Source organism: Tachypleus tridentatus, chromosome 6 (genome assembly GCF_004210375.1).
Source record: "Tachypleus tridentatus isolate NWPU-2018 chromosome 6, ASM421037v1, whole genome shotgun sequence".
NCBI classification, from domain to species: domain Eukaryota; kingdom Metazoa; phylum Arthropoda; class Merostomata; order Xiphosura; family Limulidae; genus Tachypleus; species Tachypleus tridentatus.
The window spans coordinates 31951632-31972446 of record NC_134830.1 but is presented as its reverse complement, the minus strand read 5'-3'; the positions used below and the strand labels follow the sequence as shown (position 1 = coordinate 31972446).

General features: G+C 34.1%; 1 protein-coding gene across 1 annotated transcript in view; it reads left to right on the top strand.

The window, feature by feature from the left end:
* LOC143251577 (uncharacterized) overlaps positions 1-20815 on the top strand; it is a 244805-nt gene that overhangs the window by 131080 nt on the left and 92910 nt on the right. Inside the window, exons 2-3 of the mRNA XM_076502849.1 lie at positions 272-349; positions 12482-12664. Coding sequence (XP_076358964.1) covers positions 272-349; positions 12482-12664 — 261 coding nt within the window. The remainder of the gene's footprint in view (positions 1-271; positions 350-12481; positions 12665-20815) is intronic.

Genomic DNA, 20815 nt, shown 5'->3' with positions numbered 1-20815 from the left:
CGAACATAATTCAAATTTTCACACTTCAAATCTTGTTTGTTACTGCTGTACTTTAAACCTTTTACACTGGTAGAGTTGTTAGGTGTTTTTACTCTAGGAGCTGTTGCTTGGAGATTTATTTCTGGTTACAAATTTATAAACACAAACTAGTGTTGGTACTTTAGATCAACAATATTAATTATGAGAAATACAAATGAAGTGGTGAAAATTAATATATGTTGTTTTTTTAATTGTGAATATTTGTTCATACTTAAGTTTTTATTGTTTATAGGATACTCGGACGCACGTGGTAGGAGAATTGTACGATACAGAGAAATCATATGTGGAATCACTTCAGATTCTGGTGAACGTAAGTGTTTAGAACATTCCTCGATCAAGTGCCAAAGTTTCATAAATGTATAGGCTCGTGGAACCAACAGCCCCTAAGATACACAATTTTAGCTTTCTTTGTAGTAACTTAATTCACATCTAGTCTTCTTAATATAACGTATATACGTATATAACGTAAAATACACGATTCTAGCTTTCTTTATAGTAACTTTAATTCACATCTAATCTACTTGGTATAACGTATAACGTATATAACGTAAAATACACGATTCTAGCTTTCTTTGTAGTAACTTCAATTCACACTTAATCTTCTTGATATAACGTATTTCGTTTTCCTGTTTCTTGTATTGGACATTTTTTTTCTTTGTCTTCATTTCGCGTACGTTTATGGCCGTATTCCTTCCCTGAAAAACATCTGAATTAAGTTCCAAATATTTTAATCGTTAAAAATATATTATCAAGCTTTCAAAGTTCTTTCAGTTATATTCAGTTGTTGAAAAGCTAACCCGATCTCTGGGACTTTATTTAAATATTTAGTGGTTGATATGTTCTACAAATAGGATATCACATTCTTTATATCTTAATCAGTGGATCATTCTTTATGTTCTCTTCTAGATATTAAATCTTTTATTTCTTGAAATTTCGCGCTAAGCTACACGAGGGCTAACTGCGCTAGCCGTCTCTAATTTAGCAGTATAAGACTAGAGGGAAGACAGCTAGTCATCACCACCCACCGCCAACTCTTGGGCTACTCTTTTACCAACGAATAATGGGATTGACCGTCACATTATAACGCTCCCACGGCTGAAAGGGCGAGCAAGTTTGGTGTGACGGGGATTTGAACCCGCGACCCTCAGATTACTAGTCGAACACCTTAATCCACCTGGCCATGCCGGGCCAATATTAGAGTTATAAGCATGAAAATCCTGTTTCAAACAAACTTCAGACTGTTTGGATTTTGATCTTCTGAAGAGAACTATGATGATGAATAAATAACTTGTGAACTCTTGGTATATATTTCAGACTGTTTGGATTTTAATGTTTCAAAGTTAATTACAAGCGTAACTATTAATGTTCGGTCCAAAGTCCAGATAGTTAGCTTTGACGTTTTACGGAGCACCACGAGCCTCAATAGATATATTTTTCCGATCCACAGCCCAGGCTGTTATTCTCGATGTTCCAAAATGTTTGTTTGTGTTTAAACGCAGAGATATACAAAACGACATTTGTGCTGTGCCCAACATAAACGTTCTTACAAGCTCTCAAACTTACCCGCTGAGCAACTGAGTCGCTTCTATAGAGAGTTATACTTAAGTATGAATAATCTGTGTTTAATCGTAAGCCCAGAGTTTTAATCATTGATATTCTAATGATAAATGTGGGTGTTAATGCTCTTTTTCAATTAACAGATTGTCCTTCGTGTTAATTTAGTCTTTTTTTTTTACTATTCTTTGTTTAACTATCAAGGTTCTTTAGCTGTGATTGGTTTTTCTTTAGTTGTTTGCCAGAAAACAGAGGAAAGGTTTTGAGACCTGAAGAAAGGTAAAAAAGGCGAATGCAGAAACAAAGCTCACTGTATTGGGGTAGTGCGTAAGAAAGGTGGTTGTTTATACCACAATCAAACACGAAAAGCAGTAGAAATGTTGAGTGGAATTCTCCAAGGGTAGTGATGTTCTCCGGAAATTGTGTTTTCATTAGCGATGTTCTTAAGCGTGAAGACTCTGATTGAAATGATGCTATTGAGCATTGAGAAGTTGTTCTCTCTATAATGATAGTTTTGAGATACTGCTATCATTGTATTAAATAGCTCAGAATATCAGCGCTCTTCCACTGCGGGTTCAAAGGTTCTTTTATGATTCACAGAAACTTTAAATCAAGCTCATTCGCTGTCCCAAAATTCTTCTATAGCTTCCTCATGGAGGATCCATACTAAAAAAAAAAGACCCAACAAAAACACCCGTCCTTGGTACCTGAGAACGTTTGGTAAATTTGTTTCAGTTAGTGTGTGTGTGGAAGTGTGAACACAGTTTCAAAACTGGCGCTCTCGAATCTCGAGTGGATCCACTAACACAAAAGCAGATGCCAGTCTCTAGTTCAGCGACCCTACAAACCTACTCGAAGACCCATAATGCCTTCGTGGCCTTCCTGGAGCATTTTAATAGCCTTAGTCCCGCAGGCTACCCCAAACACGCCTGCCAAGTTTGGTCAGAATAGTTCCATGACTATGGGAGTAGATCGCGGATGAACAAACAAATTCACATGTAACGCGAATTAATGCAAGATAGCCCTATGGTCTTGAGGAAATGTCATCTTGGTGCTGCTTTTGTGTCGTTGTTCATGTGTAGCGATTCTTATATCTGTATGTCTCTGGTGATACTTTAGGTTGTTCTCACCGTGGTAATTCTCCTAAGAAGATTCCCTCACTGCAGTGATGTCACAGTATTACGGTTTTAATCCCCTTAAAAAGGTTCTTTATTATCTTACTGCAAGTGATTTCATTGGGAAGGTTCTTTGTTCGTAGTGATGTTTTAGAGACATTGTTCTCACCGTGGGGATTCTCTTTAGAAGGTTCTTTCATTTTAGTAATGTTTTAAGAGTTGCTCTTATGTGACTAATCACTTTAAGATTGTTTTATGTACTGATGCTCTTGAGACATTGTTCTAGTTGTGGTGGTTCTCTCAAGAAGGTTCTTTCACTGTAGTGATTTTGTAGGAACATTTATCTTATCGTAATTATTTTCCTAATATGATTATCTATCTGTAGTGGTGTTTTAAAATATCTTCTCATTACGGTGATGTCTTAAGAGTTGTTGTTTTTTTTTGTAGGTGTTTCCTAGAGGAGGTGTTTTACAACACTGCAACTGCTCCAAGAAAGTTTTCTAAGTGTAATGTTACAAAAGCATTTGAGAAAGAAAGTTCGTATCAGTGATACATATAAGAGAGCGTTGTAACAGTACATATAAGAGAGCGTTGTAACAGTACATATAAGAGAGCGTTGTAACAGTACATATAAGAGAGCGTTGTAACAGTAATTTGTTTAGTTTTGTTTGGAAGAGAAGTGATAAATTAACCGCATTTTGGCCTCCTTACAAGTAACTATTGTTTGTTTTTAGTGTACGCACTGCACTAAAAAAATAACATCAAATACAAGCTTCCCAAACTTCGAATAAAAAAAACAACAAACTGTTTACGTAATATTAAGAACCACAAATAAGCTTCACGAAAAAACTATCATATTTGCAACTCTAGATTATTTTACTTTGGTAAAAGACAAAATACGTAAACATACGAAAGATCTATTTAGTTTTTTTTAATTTTCTCACATTACTGTGAAGGAATATTTCTGTACTTTGTCCCGAAAAGAAATGGCCCGGTATGGCCAAGCGTGTTAAGGCGTTCGACTCGTAATCGGAGGGTCGCGGGTTCGAATCCCGGTTGCACCAAAATGCTCGCCCTTTCAGCCGTGGGGACGTCATACTTTGACGGTCAATCCCACTATTCGTTGGTAAAAGAGTAGCTCAAGAGTTGGCGGTGGGTGGTGATGACTAGCTGTCTTCCCTCTAGTCTTACACTGCTAAATTAGGGACGGCTAGCGCAATAGCCCTCATATAGCTTTGCGCGAAATACAAAACACACAAACCGAAAAGAAAAAAGCTGTTAAAACAGAACCCGTCAACAAGGTTCTTTCTTTTTCTACATTACTGGTCCGGCATGGCCAAGCGTGTTAAGGCGTGCGACTCGTAATCTGAGGGTCGCGGGTTCGCATCCCGGTCGCGCCAAACGTGCTCGCCCTTTCAGCCGTGGGGGCGTTGTAACGTTCGGTCAATCCCATTATTCGTTGGTAAAAGAGTAGCCCAAGAGTTGGCGGTGGGTGGTGATGACTAGCCGCCTTCCCTCTAGTCTTACACTGCTAAATTAGCGACGGCTAGCACAGATAGCCCTCGAGTAGCTTTGTGCGAAATTCAAAAACAAACGAACAATCCTCGTATGTGGAAGATTAAACGGTAACGCACGAAGAACTTAGATGATAAAACTTAGGACTCAATATTCGTACCGTCAGTTGGAATATTTAAATGTTTATATGGGTATATTGTCTTAATTTACTTTAAGACGTTCTCTGCACTACTATATCTAATATAATATTTCGTCATACACTTATTATTCAATACGGCTTCTGCACATGAATAACACTTATTATTATCATTTTTTTAGGCACACGGTTATTTTTACTAATGGCTTTACATTTAAAGTATCTCTGATCGTTTCATTTTCGTTATGGCGGACGCTAGGGACTGTTATTTATTGCAAAGGCCTAAAGCTTTCTCGAGATAATTGGGTGAATGGGTAGAAGACAGTGCACTCATGAAAAAACAGTAAATAGTTAAAAAACGAAAAAGATTAGAGTTGTCTTTATTATTGGTGACGTAGACTGTCGTTACCATTTCAACAATAACTTTAAGTTGATAGGATGGATTTGTGAAAGAAAAGTAATCGAGACATTAAAATATTCTACACACCGCTGTGCCACTAGGGGGCGACACAATATATATATCTAAGTAAGTTAGCTTTGGGTATATTTTTAAATATTCTATAAACATACGAAACAACTGTATAGAAATCTTGTATTCATAAATTGTTAAGAGTGTTTTCGTGAATTTATAATTTTTCTTAACTAACGTTTTAACCATAAAGAAAACAGGATTTCAAGTGAATTCAAAATTGCGTTCAGATATTATCAGTTGAACAGTTTTTTTGTTTTGCATAAAGCTACACAATGGCTATATGCTCTGTGCGATGAATCGAACTTAAGATTATCACACTGTAAGTCTGTAAACTTATCGTTGACGAATTGGGGGACAATGCTGAAAGTAATTATGGTGGCGTAATGCTAAAAGTAATAATGTGCTTAAGTTGTTTTTTTTTTGCGCAAAGCTACACGAGGGCTATTGCGCTAGCCGTCGCTAATTTAGCAGTGTACGACAAGAGGGAAAGCAGCAAGTCATCACCACCTACCGTCAACTCTTGGACTATTCTTTTACCGACGAATAGTGGGATTGCCAGTCACGTTATAACGCCCTCACGGCTGAAAGGGCGAGCATGTTTGGTACTACACGAGGGCTACTTGCGCTAGCTGTTCCTAATTTCGTAGTGTAAGATTAGAAGGCAACAAGTCATCACCACCTGCCGCCAACTCTTGGACTACTCTTTTACCGACGAATAGTGGGATTGCTAGTAACATTATAACGCCCCCACAGCTGAAAGGACGAGCATGTTTAGTGTAATTGGGATTCGAATTTTTGTTAAATCTCTTTAATCCTGCATATTTAAGTAATTAAATGTGTAATAGGCTGATACACATCCAGACATGTGATTGTTAGAAGTCAGAATAAACAGTACCTAGCTTTTGAATTATATATAAAAATCCGATCTGTCAATATTTGAAAGCAAACAACGACGAAGATTTCCCTAAAAATCACTCATTAAATTTGACACCAGGTTCATAAAGTGGAAAAAATTTTGAAATAAATAACTCAGTAAACGTTCAAAGCTATTTTATTTTTTATTTCCTAAGCTTCTGGCCTAATTACCATTCAGTGTCCTCGGCATTTTATACACCGTACACGTGAGTTCACCTGTAGTGAATTAGGACCGAAAGCTTGGGAAATAGAAAAATCAATAACCGTAGAGTAAGTTCACTGCTTCCCCATTTATGACAAACGTCCAACATTTCCAAATAACATTAGTAGTGTTCATAATACCTTACTAGTTTACATTGAGATTGCCCATTAATCAAAAGGTGTGATTAGGTGCAAGTTCATAAATAAGGTCAAAGAACAATGATCCTCGAAGTCGTGTCCAAATCGTTGATTGCTGCAGAGGTTCGAGACCTGGCTGGAGAACAAGATCACGTGTCATTGAATTATATTTTAAAGATAACTACCACACTATATCATTCCTTAGAAGAACATAGAGCTTCAAGATTAATAATTTCAAATCCTACTGCGATCTGGACACAACCATAAAGCATAGTGCAGTTTAATTAGTTTATGCATCCAAAAGAAACAACAACAACAACTGTACCACGAATGCATCGAACGTTAATACTTTCTTCGGGATTTATTAAGTTGTGTCACGTGACTCCTGCAATTGCATAGACGAATTCTAAAATATTTGATAATAACTGGGCGGATGTCAGGTCTTCGAGTTCCGAACTTCAAGGTGTATATTATCTGTAATTTTCGAAAATACCCTCTCACGAGTGATCGTTCTTTCTCTCTTTCACACACACATGCATATGTATTGTCTAGGTATATGGAAAAAAAGCATATATATATATATCACACACGCATACATTTAATACTCAGGTTGGAATTTGAAGGGTCACAGACATTATAGGAGAAAGATGAATAAAAAAAATATTTTAATATTAATACCACAATTGGAATAGATAAGATACATTCTTATTAAAAATAACAAAGATGAACTGATAAGTTTAAAATAAAGTAAAATAACTTCTTTTTATGCACGTATAAGTATGTGCAATCGAAATCTGAAAACCGTTTGGTCAGTAAATATTAACAAATAAAACGTATTTTTAATCTACTCATAAAACTTTCTAATAGGTTCTCTTTAAAGTTGAAAATTAAGTTGTTAATTTAAAAATAATGCTAAAATTTTATAATTTTCGATTCATAACAATAAGGTTTACAATGATAATGATATATTTTTATTTTTTATTCATTTCATTTTGAAGTGCTTTATGTTTGTAAAAACGATCGATTGATTTACATGCTATAGAAATTTATCTCTGGCGAAATCATAGGTTCTCCTCCACCAATGTAGTCCTCTCTCAGAACATTTGTCAGTGCGCAATCGCAGTATAATATTAATAATCAGGTTTAAGGATCTCGTATGTCTTGCACTCAGAACCAACGTATTTACAATGCACTGAGGATCTCACTTTACTTCCTCGGTAGACTTAACAGATATCCCGATGTTGCTTTGCTATAAGAAAACACACACGCTTTATTAAGTACTGTGTGCAATACAAAGGGACTTATTCACTTGCACACCAATCTTTTTCCACTGATATATGTTTCACGTTCTTACGTGAAGAAGCCGAAGGTTGGATATCTTTCAAATTCTTATCAGATAAGTATCTACCCGTTGTTGGCTAAAGGTCAAGCATAATTCATTTGCGAAAAGATTGTTGAGCTGTTTCGTTTGAGGAGTTGTTTGCTCCTTTGGAAACTGTCTTATGTCTTTCGTACAGGCCGACCTTTGAAAGTTTATTTTTTTACAGGGATACAGGATTCACCTGTGACTGTTAACATCTGATGTGATCTCGAAGCAGGTATGCTATGCTTGAAGCAAGTCAGAATCGACAGCTAACTGTCGTCTAAGGCGTAATGGATGGATAAATCTGTTTTTTCCATTGTACGAGTAACTGTGTTTTGCTTATTTAACGAGATTTTGAGATATTTCACATAGTCTGGTTCGCCGAAAGAGTAATCATTGTTTCCTTGGTGGCACTTTAGTTGGTGAACCAACCTTCTGCTCGCACTCTTTTCACCTATGACTTCACGCTAACTGTTGATCGACAACAGATGAATCAGTAGTAAATATATGGGCTTACAACACTAAAATCACGGATTCGATTCTCTGTAGTGGACAGAGTGTTTTTCGATAATAAACCACCAACAATATATCTTTAAAAGTAAACTCTCCTCGTCATGCGCAGTTGCTTTGCGCTATCAAACAGCAAATGAAACCAATTCTCGTCACATGATCTGAGAAGAATGTTAAACACAGTTTACCAAGCACACAATCATGTATACTTTATTTAGCGGTTTCACTCAGATAACGTGTCCCTTTATGTAAGTTTCGAAACTCCAAGTAGGTGAACTAATATATCTAATTTTACATCTAATATTTTTAAATTCACATACCTAAAAATTTTGCACTGTATTTGAAGTTTGAAATGCGATCTTAAAGAAACTTGGAGATAAATTTTTATGACATACCTCCTCTTTTTAATACGTACACTAGTATATTATAGATATTGTGTCTTGGAATATTAAATCTTATTTAAAACTATTAACTGCGTCTAAGTAATTGTGTATGATGTTCCAGTTATACTGTTTTGAAAACATACTTATTTAGAAATTATTTCATTCTTTATCACTCTATGTATACTCATTAACTATTTCATAGACACAATGATTGAATTTTAAACAGATTTCTTTCATTAAGCTTTGAAGTCCAACTAATCAAATTAAGGTACACAAACCCATGCCTTCTTTTAGTATACATTCAATTCAACCCAGAGGTCCGGCATGGCCGCGTGGGTTAAGGCGGTCGACTTGTAATCTGAGGGTTGCGGGTTCGAATCCCCGTCGCACTAACCATCCTCGCCCTTCCAGCCGTGGGGGCGTTATAACGTGACGGTTAATCCTATTATTTTTTGGTAAAAGAGTAGCCCAAGAGTTGGCGGTGGATGGTGATGACTATCTGCCTCCCTCCCTCTAGTCTTACACTGCAAAAGCTAGTTCAGATAGCCCTCGTGTAACGTTCCGCGAAATTCAAAAACAAACAATCAGTTGAACCCACGTCTTCTTCTACATTTCACATTATTCAGTATTATTGTTGTAAGTATGCACTAGTAATAAGAAAATATTTTGTCATTTTTTAGTGTTCTACAGTAAATCTTCTATTTTTATGTTGATTTTAAAAATATTATATAAACTGAGTTCCATGTTAGAAATAATTTAACATGAAATCTATGCTATCAGCATATTTTCAGTAGTTCAGCAGGCAATTTTCCAATCGCTGCATTTCATGATAGTAAAGTAACAAATTCTCAAAACATGACGCTAACCTGATTCTGTTGTTGTTCCATCAGCTTTAACATAAATATTGATATAAAATAAAAAATGTGAGTTCTTAATAGCAAACTGTAAGACCTTCTTAAATGCATTATTTAAAAATATTGTGTAAATTCCATATAATATGTCAGCTGTTAACTATATAGTATTTCGGTATATTACTGCACAAATATTTCACACTGTTATCTGTATGGTATATTTAGATATGTTAGTGTACAAATATTTCACACTGTTATCTGTATGGTATATTTAGATATGCTAGTGTACAAATATTTCACACTGTTGTCTGTATGGTATATTTAGATATGTTAGTGTACAGATATTTCACACTGTTATCTGTATGGTATATTTAGATATGTTAGTGTACAAATATTACACACTGTTATCTGTATGGTATATTCAGATATATTAGTGTACAAATATTTTACACAGTTATCTGTATAGTCTCTTCTTTAGATATATGAATGTACAAAGATTTCACACCAAACCTTGTGCACTAGATATTCTTACAAAACTGAATTTTTTTTTCATTTCGTTTAAAAATTAAAAGCTGGTTTTAACTTCGTATTTACAAGTAGTGTAATTTCGAACATTTAACCAAAAAACAACTAACTCATTATTGTATTTATCTTTAATATAAACTAGGGTTCACCTGTGGGTTTGTTTGTTTTGAACTTCATGCAAAGCTACACAAGGGCTGTCTGCGCTAGCCGTCCTTAATTTAGTAGTGTAAGGCTAGAAGGAAGGCAGCTATTTCAACTCTGTATCAGCTCTTTACTAAGATTATACAGTTTAGAATAATGTTAAGCCTATTCTACTTACTTTGAGTACCAATACTATCAAATAATTCACTACCATCATTCTATATTTTATGTTTTGAAACTTGTTGTAATAATTTTTTAAAGACAACAAATATTCTTTATATTTTACTTTTAAAGGTGTAATTCCAAACACTTTCTCTTTTACTTAATTTTAAACAAAATTCGAAAGATTAAATAGAATGTTATTGAGACGATTAGCCTTTTCTCAATAGATTACGTTTATCGGTTTCTGTTTAATTTTAATTAACAGTTTATTGTTTTATGCGTTAATTAAGTTAATGAAACGTGGGTAAGCTATTCTACCTAGTTATTTTTTTTTAAAGGAACCCACGTTTTTGAATTATTTAGAAATTTGTTATGTACTTTTTAATATTGTAAGTCTCTCTATCAATAAAACATTTTTTGGCAGATTGATTCATCCTGGGATTCACGTGCAAATGTGATAACTTTGTTACTGTATACATACGTGACAAGGATAAATGAGCAATAACTTGCACTTGCGGTTACGTGGCTGCTCATCAGGTGTCTGTTGTGCATGACAATGAAAGGAAAAATATAATTTCATCACAAGATGTTTGTCTTGTCATGCATACGATGTTACAAATTTTCATTCTTTTTTAACTGTTTTATGCGATGACACAAACGTTAACTGGCACTCACAATTAAATCTTTTCTGTTTATACTATGTCACTTTGTGTGCCAAACTTATTTACATTTAACGTATTTTTTTGTGTTTTTTTTTTCTAATTGCCCTCGAACAAAACCCTTGTATTCTTCAGGCAGTTCGTATGGTTTCCTGTCGCACCAAAGAATGCCGTTTGTTTTTCAACATAATCAAATCAGCGTAGAAAGGTAGCAAATTGTCATAGCAACCGAACACGAACACAAAAACCCACGGATCCGCAGACAGGCACGCGATTCACTGTGCCACGCCCGCCCCACATTACTCATTCAGAAAGATAAAAATCAAATCTCATTTTAAGCAACAAACATTGGGAACACCTAGAGATATATGATTCGGGTAGCGGTGATTTAATTAAGTTGTGTGTATTTTAATAGCAACTGCTGGTGTGTTTATACGTTATATGAATACCCGCTACTTTTTTTATTTACATATAATTTAATCAAATCCTGCTAGATATAATGCAATGATTAAAATAATTTCGAATAACATTGCGAATTAATTTTACATTTTTTGCAGTCAGTTTGTTGTAAATAATTGCTTTCATTAATTAATTAGCTGTATTTAAATTGCTTTAAGTCTCAACTGTCTTTATCTAATTAAGTTTACACTTTGCCATTTTTTAATAATCTTCATAATAATTAATAATACTGTTTATTCATATAGCAATCAATACTTAAGTGTGCGTGTATTGTAATCATTGTATAATCTGCTCACAAACCGACGATAAACTAGTTTCAGACCGAGTTAGTACAAAAATCAAAGTAATTGAAATTTACATTTTCAAACTGAATGGAACCTCGTGTGGACGTGGGCTTAACTACCATCCCAAAGCCCCTACAATCCAGGTAAAGCCATCATTAATTGTGAACTACTGGCCAGAGAGAAAGCACTCACTATCACAGTGTCTTTGTGTAATTATTTAAACCAATTAACAGGATTGACTGTCATTTTTGTAACGTTTCCATAAAGAAGTTACGGAGCGTTTTCAACGATATCGCGTCTCGTACCTTGAACTATCCGATCTATAACTCGGCGTGCTAATCTTTAATGTTAATATTTATATTAATAATGATATCAGTAAGGTGCGTCTATAATAAAGATTATAATACTTAACCACATTTATATAGTGATATACCACTAATACCTCTTAATCTAATAATTATATCATTAACGTTCGTATGCGTCGTATTCATAACACTAGTTTCCATCAACGCTATGGCTCATTCATTTAATGACACAATACCCCACACTAATTTTCATTCTTAACGCTGAAGTAGGACAGCTCTAAGTTTATGGACCTACAACAGCGCTAAAATCCGGAGCTCGACTCTCTCTAAAAACTAACAATGTCAAAGTCAATGGCCAGGTGGCTAAGGCATTCGACTCGTAAACTGAGGGTCGTGGGTTCGAATCCCAATCACAACAAACATGTTCGCCCTTTCAGCCGTGGGAGCGTTATAATGTTACGTTCAATCCAACTATTCTTTGGTAAAAGAGTAGCTCAAGAGTTGGCGATGGACGGTGGTGACTAACTGCCTTTCCTCTGGTCTTAAATTGCTAAATTAGGGACGGCTTGTCAGATAGCCCTCGTGTAGCTTTGCGCGAATTTCAAATCAAACCAAACTAACGCCTGGCCTAAACTCAGAATGATTATGAAACTGACATACAACATTAATGTTCTTATGCATAAAAATAGTAAACGATTAATTCCCATGTATTTAGCTGATGTGACATTTTAATACGGTTGTTTCTTTATTTTAGAAATATATGAAACCTTTAAAAAGTCCAGAGAACGCGGGGATTGTGGATCCATACCTTGTCGATGAAATTTTTCACCAAATACCGGAAATTCTCGTACATCACGAGAGTTTTTTGGAGATGCTTCGACAGCGCCTGGCCAACTGGGATACCAAACAGAAAGTAGGAGACGTTTTTGTAGATGCGGTGAGTAGTTGAAATTTTACCGAGTGATGAAGCATTTGATAAAATCTGTATTGTGGAATAATTGTTATTTAAAGAAGCTAAAACTCAACTTATGATCATGCTTATATAAATAGCTTTGGTAATACTATCACAACTATTGTTATAAGTATGATGATGACTTATTGATGATCTATTGGGTGATTACAGATTTAAATATTAATATTTTAATGTAGCTTGGTAGCTGAGAAAACATTACACTCCATTTGTTCTAATGAAACTAAGCATCACAATATTTTGCTTATTCTAAAGAAAAAAATATTTGTGTCGGTCGAAATATGTCAGCTGAGAAATTGTTACAATCCATTTATTCCACTTGAACTAGATTCACGTTCTTATTTTTGTATTAACTTTGATTAACTGTATGGATAGACATACGCATCTATATTACAAAACAACAACAGAGAAACACGCCCTGTGTTTCACTATATTAATTTATTTGTTATATTTCAGGTAATATTACTGTATTTTAGTCCAAACTGAGTTTATGATTTAACTACTTGTTGGAACATCTATTACAAGTAGATAGTAAACGGATCACCATTAATTTTTCCTCCCAGTGGGACTATATGTATGTAAGTTACGAACAAACGCCTGTCTTCTCAACCCATGGAATAGGCCGGTGGCCTTATACGTTGATTGACCTGTGTGCTACTAACCGATTTAGTCCTTAAACCCTGCTGAACCTTCGTACTTCTCACAAGATTGGTTAGTGGTTTACTCTAAATGTGTTATTATGCGCCGAACCCGCTATTTCTAAGTGTTAACACGTTGATTAATTTCATTAGTAAGGAGTGATGATTGTTACCTTGGCAGTTGAACATAATATTTTTCCAGTTTTAATCACTATCAAAGTAAATCAATGGGGTAAGTTTGATTATACGAACTTTCTTCTTCAACTAACTAGCTTTTGTATTCTTGGAAATAATTTTTCCTCCTCTAGAACATTTGTAGGTCTACCGAAGTTGTAAGTTAAATTCTTGGTCAAATCAATTAGGTTTTGTTATATGAACATTGCTCGCTATTTAACTTCGATACTGTACCAAAACAGTGTCATGTTTTTAGTAAATGTTTGGTCAAATCAATCAGAAGATTTGGTTATACGAACATTGTTCGTGATTTAACTTCGATACTTTATCAAAACAGTGTCATGTTTTTAGTAAATTCATGGTCAAATCACTTAGCACGTTTGATCACGCGAGCTTTCTTTCTACCTTAACAGTTCTCTTTACCTTGAAACAACAATGTTATGCCACTTTTTTAGTGAATTAAGGTTCCAAACATGTGGTAGTTATGTGATATGGACCTTATTTATCATCTAGTTATCAAGCAGAAATGTTCGGGATATAGTAATGTTCAATATACGTGGGAAATTTAAAGATATGGACCTTGTATGTTAGTTAGTTATATATAAACAAATATTCAGCTTATTGTAGCTGTTGCGGACCATGTAAGTGGTAAGTTTAATATGAAGCTTGACTGTTATCCAGTTATGTAATAAAGGTGTAATAATGTCCAGGTTCTGGTTGGTGTGGCAAGTTTGACAATATGAACTTTTTCTGTTATACACTTTATAGTAAAAATAGGAATTGGACAAAAACAAAAACGGATATAACCGTTGGTTACAATAAACACCTGCACCTCAATTTATAAGTGAATATAACTATGCATTGGACATGTAAATCAGATGCTGTCTTAGTTCTAGGTACTTGAAGTGTGTTAGTGGCTTCTTATTATACAACGCTGATATCAGGGGTTCGATGCCCCTCGGTGGGCTCAGCAGATGGCTTGAGGTGGCTTTGTTATAAGAAAACACACACCTTACTGTTATGCTTTTTTTCTTATACATCAAGTCTTTAAGGTGGAGTTTGAAATACTTGCGAAGTAGGGCCCGTCTGGCAAGTGTATGTCTAACAGAAACAGTCGATTACTGTTGTGTTAATAGCACGGAGTTGAAAGTGGCTAAACCTTAAATGCACAGTGAAAAACATGAGGCCATCGTGGGTGACTGTTTTTTGGAAATAAAGAATTAAAATGACAACCAATAAAATATATTCATAATTCGGTGTTGGATGTTTGTAGCCAATAACATAAGAAAGTGAAGAAAGCAAGTTGTTCAACTACTTGCTCTATAATTAGACAGTGGCTAAAGACGAATTATTCATTTCTTCGAGAATAATATGTTTATAAACAACACTAATGTAGAGCTTAGAAACTCTTAGTTTAAGTGAAAGTAGCAAAACATGATCTTTCAAATCTGTCAGTGTTCTTACTTATTCCATCAGTTTGTTGTCTGCATCTGTGTGGACAGTCCAAGGTATTGCTTGGTCCTCATTTTGTTAGAATGGACTGTATCCAATCTTTGCACTAAAACACAAAATAAGTTAGTCATCCTGTGTTGTAGTACATTTATTACCCTGAAGATGACGTTTTTCCATATGACAGTACACCAATCCTGAGAGCAAACTTTTTTGCAGGAGAAAGCTTCCAATCGGCGTATTTTTTGTCTCTCAGACTTCAATGGTTTCTTAAAATTAATATCGGCTTGGGTTTTTATTTTCTGACTTTCTAAAATAATCGCGCTTGGTTCTTGTTGAGAGATAATGCAATATTCCTAACAACTTGCTGTATTATCTTCACAGTCGACCATGTTTGCACTGACTACGCACCACGGAACGCAACGTCTATTAAAGCTTATTTATGACATACGCTTCCACGTATTTAGATAGCTTAATGAAATATGAGCACGCCTTTCTCGCTTATAGAAATTAGTAAGACAATAAATAAGTTTAAACAGTAGGTTGCTTATACGATTGTATGTAAATGAACTGGTGTTGGTCTATTTTTACATTTCTTTTCTCCAGTAGTGTCTCGGTGATATTTTGTTGCCACCTGTGTTTGTTACTTGTTTGCGAAATCCAAGCTTAACGAGCATTTCGTTTTTATCCATTCTGAATTCATGCGTATATTGTAATATAACCTATTTTTAAACCTTAAAAATAATTCATTTTCTTACACAGTTTATTACTGACGGTGGTCCTCATAGTGCTCCAAATAGAATAATTTTAATTTTTTGTCTGTTAAACACTTAATTTAAAGAAAATCAAAGAGAGTGTATAGAAGGTAGACTGCGCGTCACGTGCCTTCTGTGATACAAAAAACTGAGAGTAGTCAGTGTCCAATGTATTTGTACCGTAAATTATAACCAAATCACGGGCTTGTTGAATGTTTCGACGTATGGAATTATATAAAATTATTATAAAAATCAAATGTTAGTACGTTGTTATCCGGTTTTACTTTTAGTTATTGTTTGTTTGGTTTTGTAGTCTTGGGCAGTTTCTAGCGTTGCACGTCCACAAACATACCGCTGTACTACTGGGGGTCATTAGTTAGCGAAGAAAATGTTCAATCGAAGAAAAATCTAAAATAACCCTATGATACCAGTACGCTTAGTAGTAGTTTGTTATGTTTTTATTTTTACAAGTGTTCACGTTATAGGAAGTTCATATTAACTGTACGAATATAGATTTGCCTGTAGATAAGACAACTGACTTTGATTTGAACTGGTAATAGTTATATCTACTACGTAAAGCAAAGAGTGTGTCCAGTCATATATCTGTCTTTTGCTACGTATCTGTTCCTTTCCACATTTTGTGATTAACCAGCATCAAAGTTGCCACAGTGATACAGGATGACATGAAGAAGGCAATGAAGAGATGGGGATTGGAACCCCTGTATCTTTCGTATAAATAAACTTCAATGTGTGTGTATCTATTCCGTATACATTTTCCACATTTTTTGATCAATTAGCATGAAACTTAATATAGCGATTCAGGAAGACACGAGGAAGGTGATGAGAGCGGTTGGACCCCATCTTATATCATATATATAAAATTATTGAAAACAGTTATATATTTTTATTGTATTTTACATTGTTAAAAAAAAGTATATATTTTTACTTCATCTGCCCAACGAACGGATACTATAGGTATTTATATAAATAAACATTATATGTTTGTCTGTATGTCTGTTCCTTCTACGCTTCCATATCATTTGATCAATCGGAACCATACTTAACACAGTGATATAAGATGACGTGAGGAAGGTAATGAAAGGGAGGGGGGTAAGTCCTCTATCTTATTTCGGAAAACTGTCAAATCAGTACAACTTGACAAAATTATACAGGATGACATGAAGGGGTTGGTACCTTTTTGTATTGGCACCTTTAGGTATTTTTATTGGACTTTTAATGTTCAGGTTAAAAAAAAAAGAAACTCAGTTACCAATCTTTTTCCCTTTTACAAACGAGTCTTTGGACAGGTACTCCATCTAGTATCTAAATATATGTATTATGAAAAGAGAAGTATGATAATAAACTTGACATCTGAACGACACAGTTATATTTTGACTTTTAAGCAAGATATTAGAAACTGTAATCTAACAAATTATATTTAATACAAATACAGTGCAATTATGAAAGCTGGGTGAATTTCTATTATACGTATGTTCCATAATATAATAGCTCTCTAACAAAATATAATACTTAAATTAACAGCATATTGGGGTTACTTGTTATTGGGATAGACATACTTATTACTTAGATTTCTCAATACTAATTTCATAAGATGGAATGCATTGCCTTTCAAGTACTATATATCTAACGCATGTACATCTACTGGCTTTCATCCACATATGTTAAAGTTATAAAGTAACTTACTTAATTTGGGCAAAAGGAAAGGTTTTAGCATGCACAATACAATATTACATTTCTTATCATACGTCAAAAGATTACTGGAAGTACAATATACAATATATATTTGTAGTTATACTGATAACATTTTGAAAATAATTATGTTCTGTCGTTCACAGTTAAATAAACTTTGACCTTTAACGTGTAGTCTCAGTATCAACTTAGTCTACTGTCACGAATATTATTTTGTTTTTAATAGTTATATTTAATTATCGAAGAAGTTAAAGAAACTTTGACCTTTAACGTGTAGTCTTAGTATCTACTTAGTCTACTGTCTGGAATATTATTTTATTTTTACTAGTTATATTTAGTTATCGAAAAAGTTAAAAAAACTTTTACTTTTAACGTTTAGTCTTAATATTAACTTAGTCTACTGTCTCGAATATTACGTTGTCTCTAATAGTTATATTTAATTATCGAATAAGGCTTAGCTATATACACTTAAGAAAGCGAGTGCCAGCAATAGAAGTTTCACACATGAAAAGAAACATATAATTACTGATTTTCCGACTATATTTTGTTGTGTAATGGACAACTCAGTAAGCTTTTGTCATATATCAGAAATATTTGTTTACTAGCAGAGAAGTATAAAGTAAGTATTAGTGTCTTTATTACAACAGTATTTATTTGAATGTAGGATATTTAGAATAACTAAAGAAGTGTGACATAACGCTAATAGGAACCATGTAACCAATGAAGTCATGGATACACATGTAATCTAGTATATAGATAGTTTAGGGAATATCTGTATTAAAGGTCAATGAGGTCTAGATTCTAGTGATGATTCTAGGATTAATGTGTTTAGTCAGCTTTGCAGACCAGACACTCACACTTTACATTAATAATCTTGACTGACACTTCCTGTGAAACATATTAAGGTATTTTACATCGATAAATGCACGTGATTTAAGTCTCTTAACCTTTATCTATCTAATGGCAAGTGTAGATGTACACTTTTTGAACAACTACATTAATTGAAAGCACTTCAAAACAAATTTACTTCGGTGGGGCAGGGAATCACTACTGCATTTTTATTTTGATTAAAAAAATTTTTTTTTTCACTTTGGTTGATGTCACCAACGGAGAATACAAAGCTGTGCCCATTTACCATTTTTCTGCACATACACATTGGAATATAAGTATTTCGAGAAAAACGTTTATCAATACCTTGATTATGCTTATATAATGCACTGTAATCAATATAACTTTATTTTCATACAGTTGGATACAATTTATTATTATTATTGACAGAAATTAAAAATTAATCAAAAAATCACAAGCATCTATGCGGCAGGTTGTTGCCAACCAATCAAGGAATATAAACCAACGTAAGGAACTGTTTACTTTATATACTTATACATAGGTAATATAGCGTGTTTTAGTTTATCCAGTCTGTAAATCTATTCAATCAATAGCCGTGTACGCAATATTTAGCATACAACGAGCACACACAACATTCAAATTAGTAAAGACCAGCCGCAGCGCCATCGCTTGGCATAAAACTGATCTAATAGTGCCAATATTTGACCGTCTAGTAATATTGATGGATCAAAACATCGTCCAGTGACAAAACTATACAAAATAAGTTTCAGAAACATATTTATTAGACAAATTCTCGATGAGAGAAATGTCTCGTCCTTTCTCGTTGTCCCAGAACTTTTTGGTTTCAGACAACGAACTTTTTTTGTTTTGAGGCTAATATTTACGTGTCTTATTTTGTCTTGAAGAGAAACAGGTCCTTACGTGTTGTAATTTCCATTGAAGATAAATTAAACATTTTTATTTTCGTATTTTTTGTTAAAGAGAATATAATTTCTTCTTTCATAACTTGTTTAGAAGTAGTTACTATTCGCTTTTGTTATTTTAATCTAGTTTTATTTTAAACTGATTCGTTTGTGTTAATATAATCATATTATTTGTATATGCAGTTCTAAAATATCACTTTATTGGGGCCTTAAGCATATTTGTTAAGCATAACCAAATCATTTGTCTTATTACATATTGCATAGTTATTTGAAAAAACTGTAATGTTTCTAGATTTGTAATTAAGAGAAGACACGAAAGCACCTTAAGTAGATTTTACTCAACGATTGCTTTTAATTCCTCATTTCAAATTAGTTTTGTCACACAAAATATTTATAAAATAACACTGATTGTTACGTACAGAATACTAAATTATGAAATAGCAGGTCCGATATCAGGAGATTGGCGAGGCCCGACATGACCAGGTGGGTTAAGGCGTGTGACTCGTAATCTGAGGGTCGAGGGTTCGCATCCCCGTCACACTAAACATGCTCGTCCTTTCAGCCGTGGGAGCGTTATAATGTTACAATCAATCCCACACTTCGTTGGTAAAAGAGTAGCCCAAGAGTTGGCGGTGGGTGGTGATAACTAGCTGCCTTCCCTCTAGTCTTACACTGCTAAATTAGGGACGGCTAGCGCAGATAGCCCTCGAGTAACTTTGCGCAAAATTCAAAACAAATAAATAAATAAACAAATCAGGAGATTGCCATAGCATATAAAATATAACAGTTTTTAATTACATAATTAACAGTTTAAAACTATAATTAACCATTTTAGGTCGTGAAGGTAAAGAAAGTTTGACTTCAATTCTCTAATTGTTATCCACTTTCTGTCTCGTTGTTTATTTTTTGAAGATATGACTAGATAAAATTACGTAGCAAATCACATAGATCTGAATGTAATGTTCATTTTTTTCCTATTTCATATGCTTTAATAAACTAACTTTTACGAAATAAAATTATTAGAAATACTGTTAGGTTAAGTTACTTGTTTTTCTTAACCATTGCGCTTTTGAATGTTGGTTTGTAATAGAACGTATACAGGATAATACATATACGAGTGTGATGATGAATGTTGTTTCCTTTTTCAACGATGCAACTGTCAAAACACGTTTTGAAACAGATGCCACTGGGGCTTAGTCATTCGTGCCACCTGGCGGAAACAGATGTAAATAAATAAGTAGTTTTACACGTGTTGAAACTTGGAAAGATGGAGGAGAAATGTAGCCAGTTTTGCAACCGATTAAAATAATTCGCTAAGCTGGGAAAATGTACTGGTTCAGTTTACAGGTGACATTTTACGGATGTTCTTTATATGTGACGCATAAAATAAACATAATAGGTCACGGCCACTGAAGAAAAAATGTCTGAACTTTACTTCTTGAAATTTGGTGTCGTATTAACTGATATAAGATGAAAGAAAAAAAGAGGTTTATATACATGAAAGGATCCAAACATATTCAGAAATAGAAAGAGAATGACTTATAGAATTAATAGAAAGAGAAGGACTTATAGAATTAATGTAAAGAGAAGGACTTATAGAATTAATGTAAAGAGAAGGAC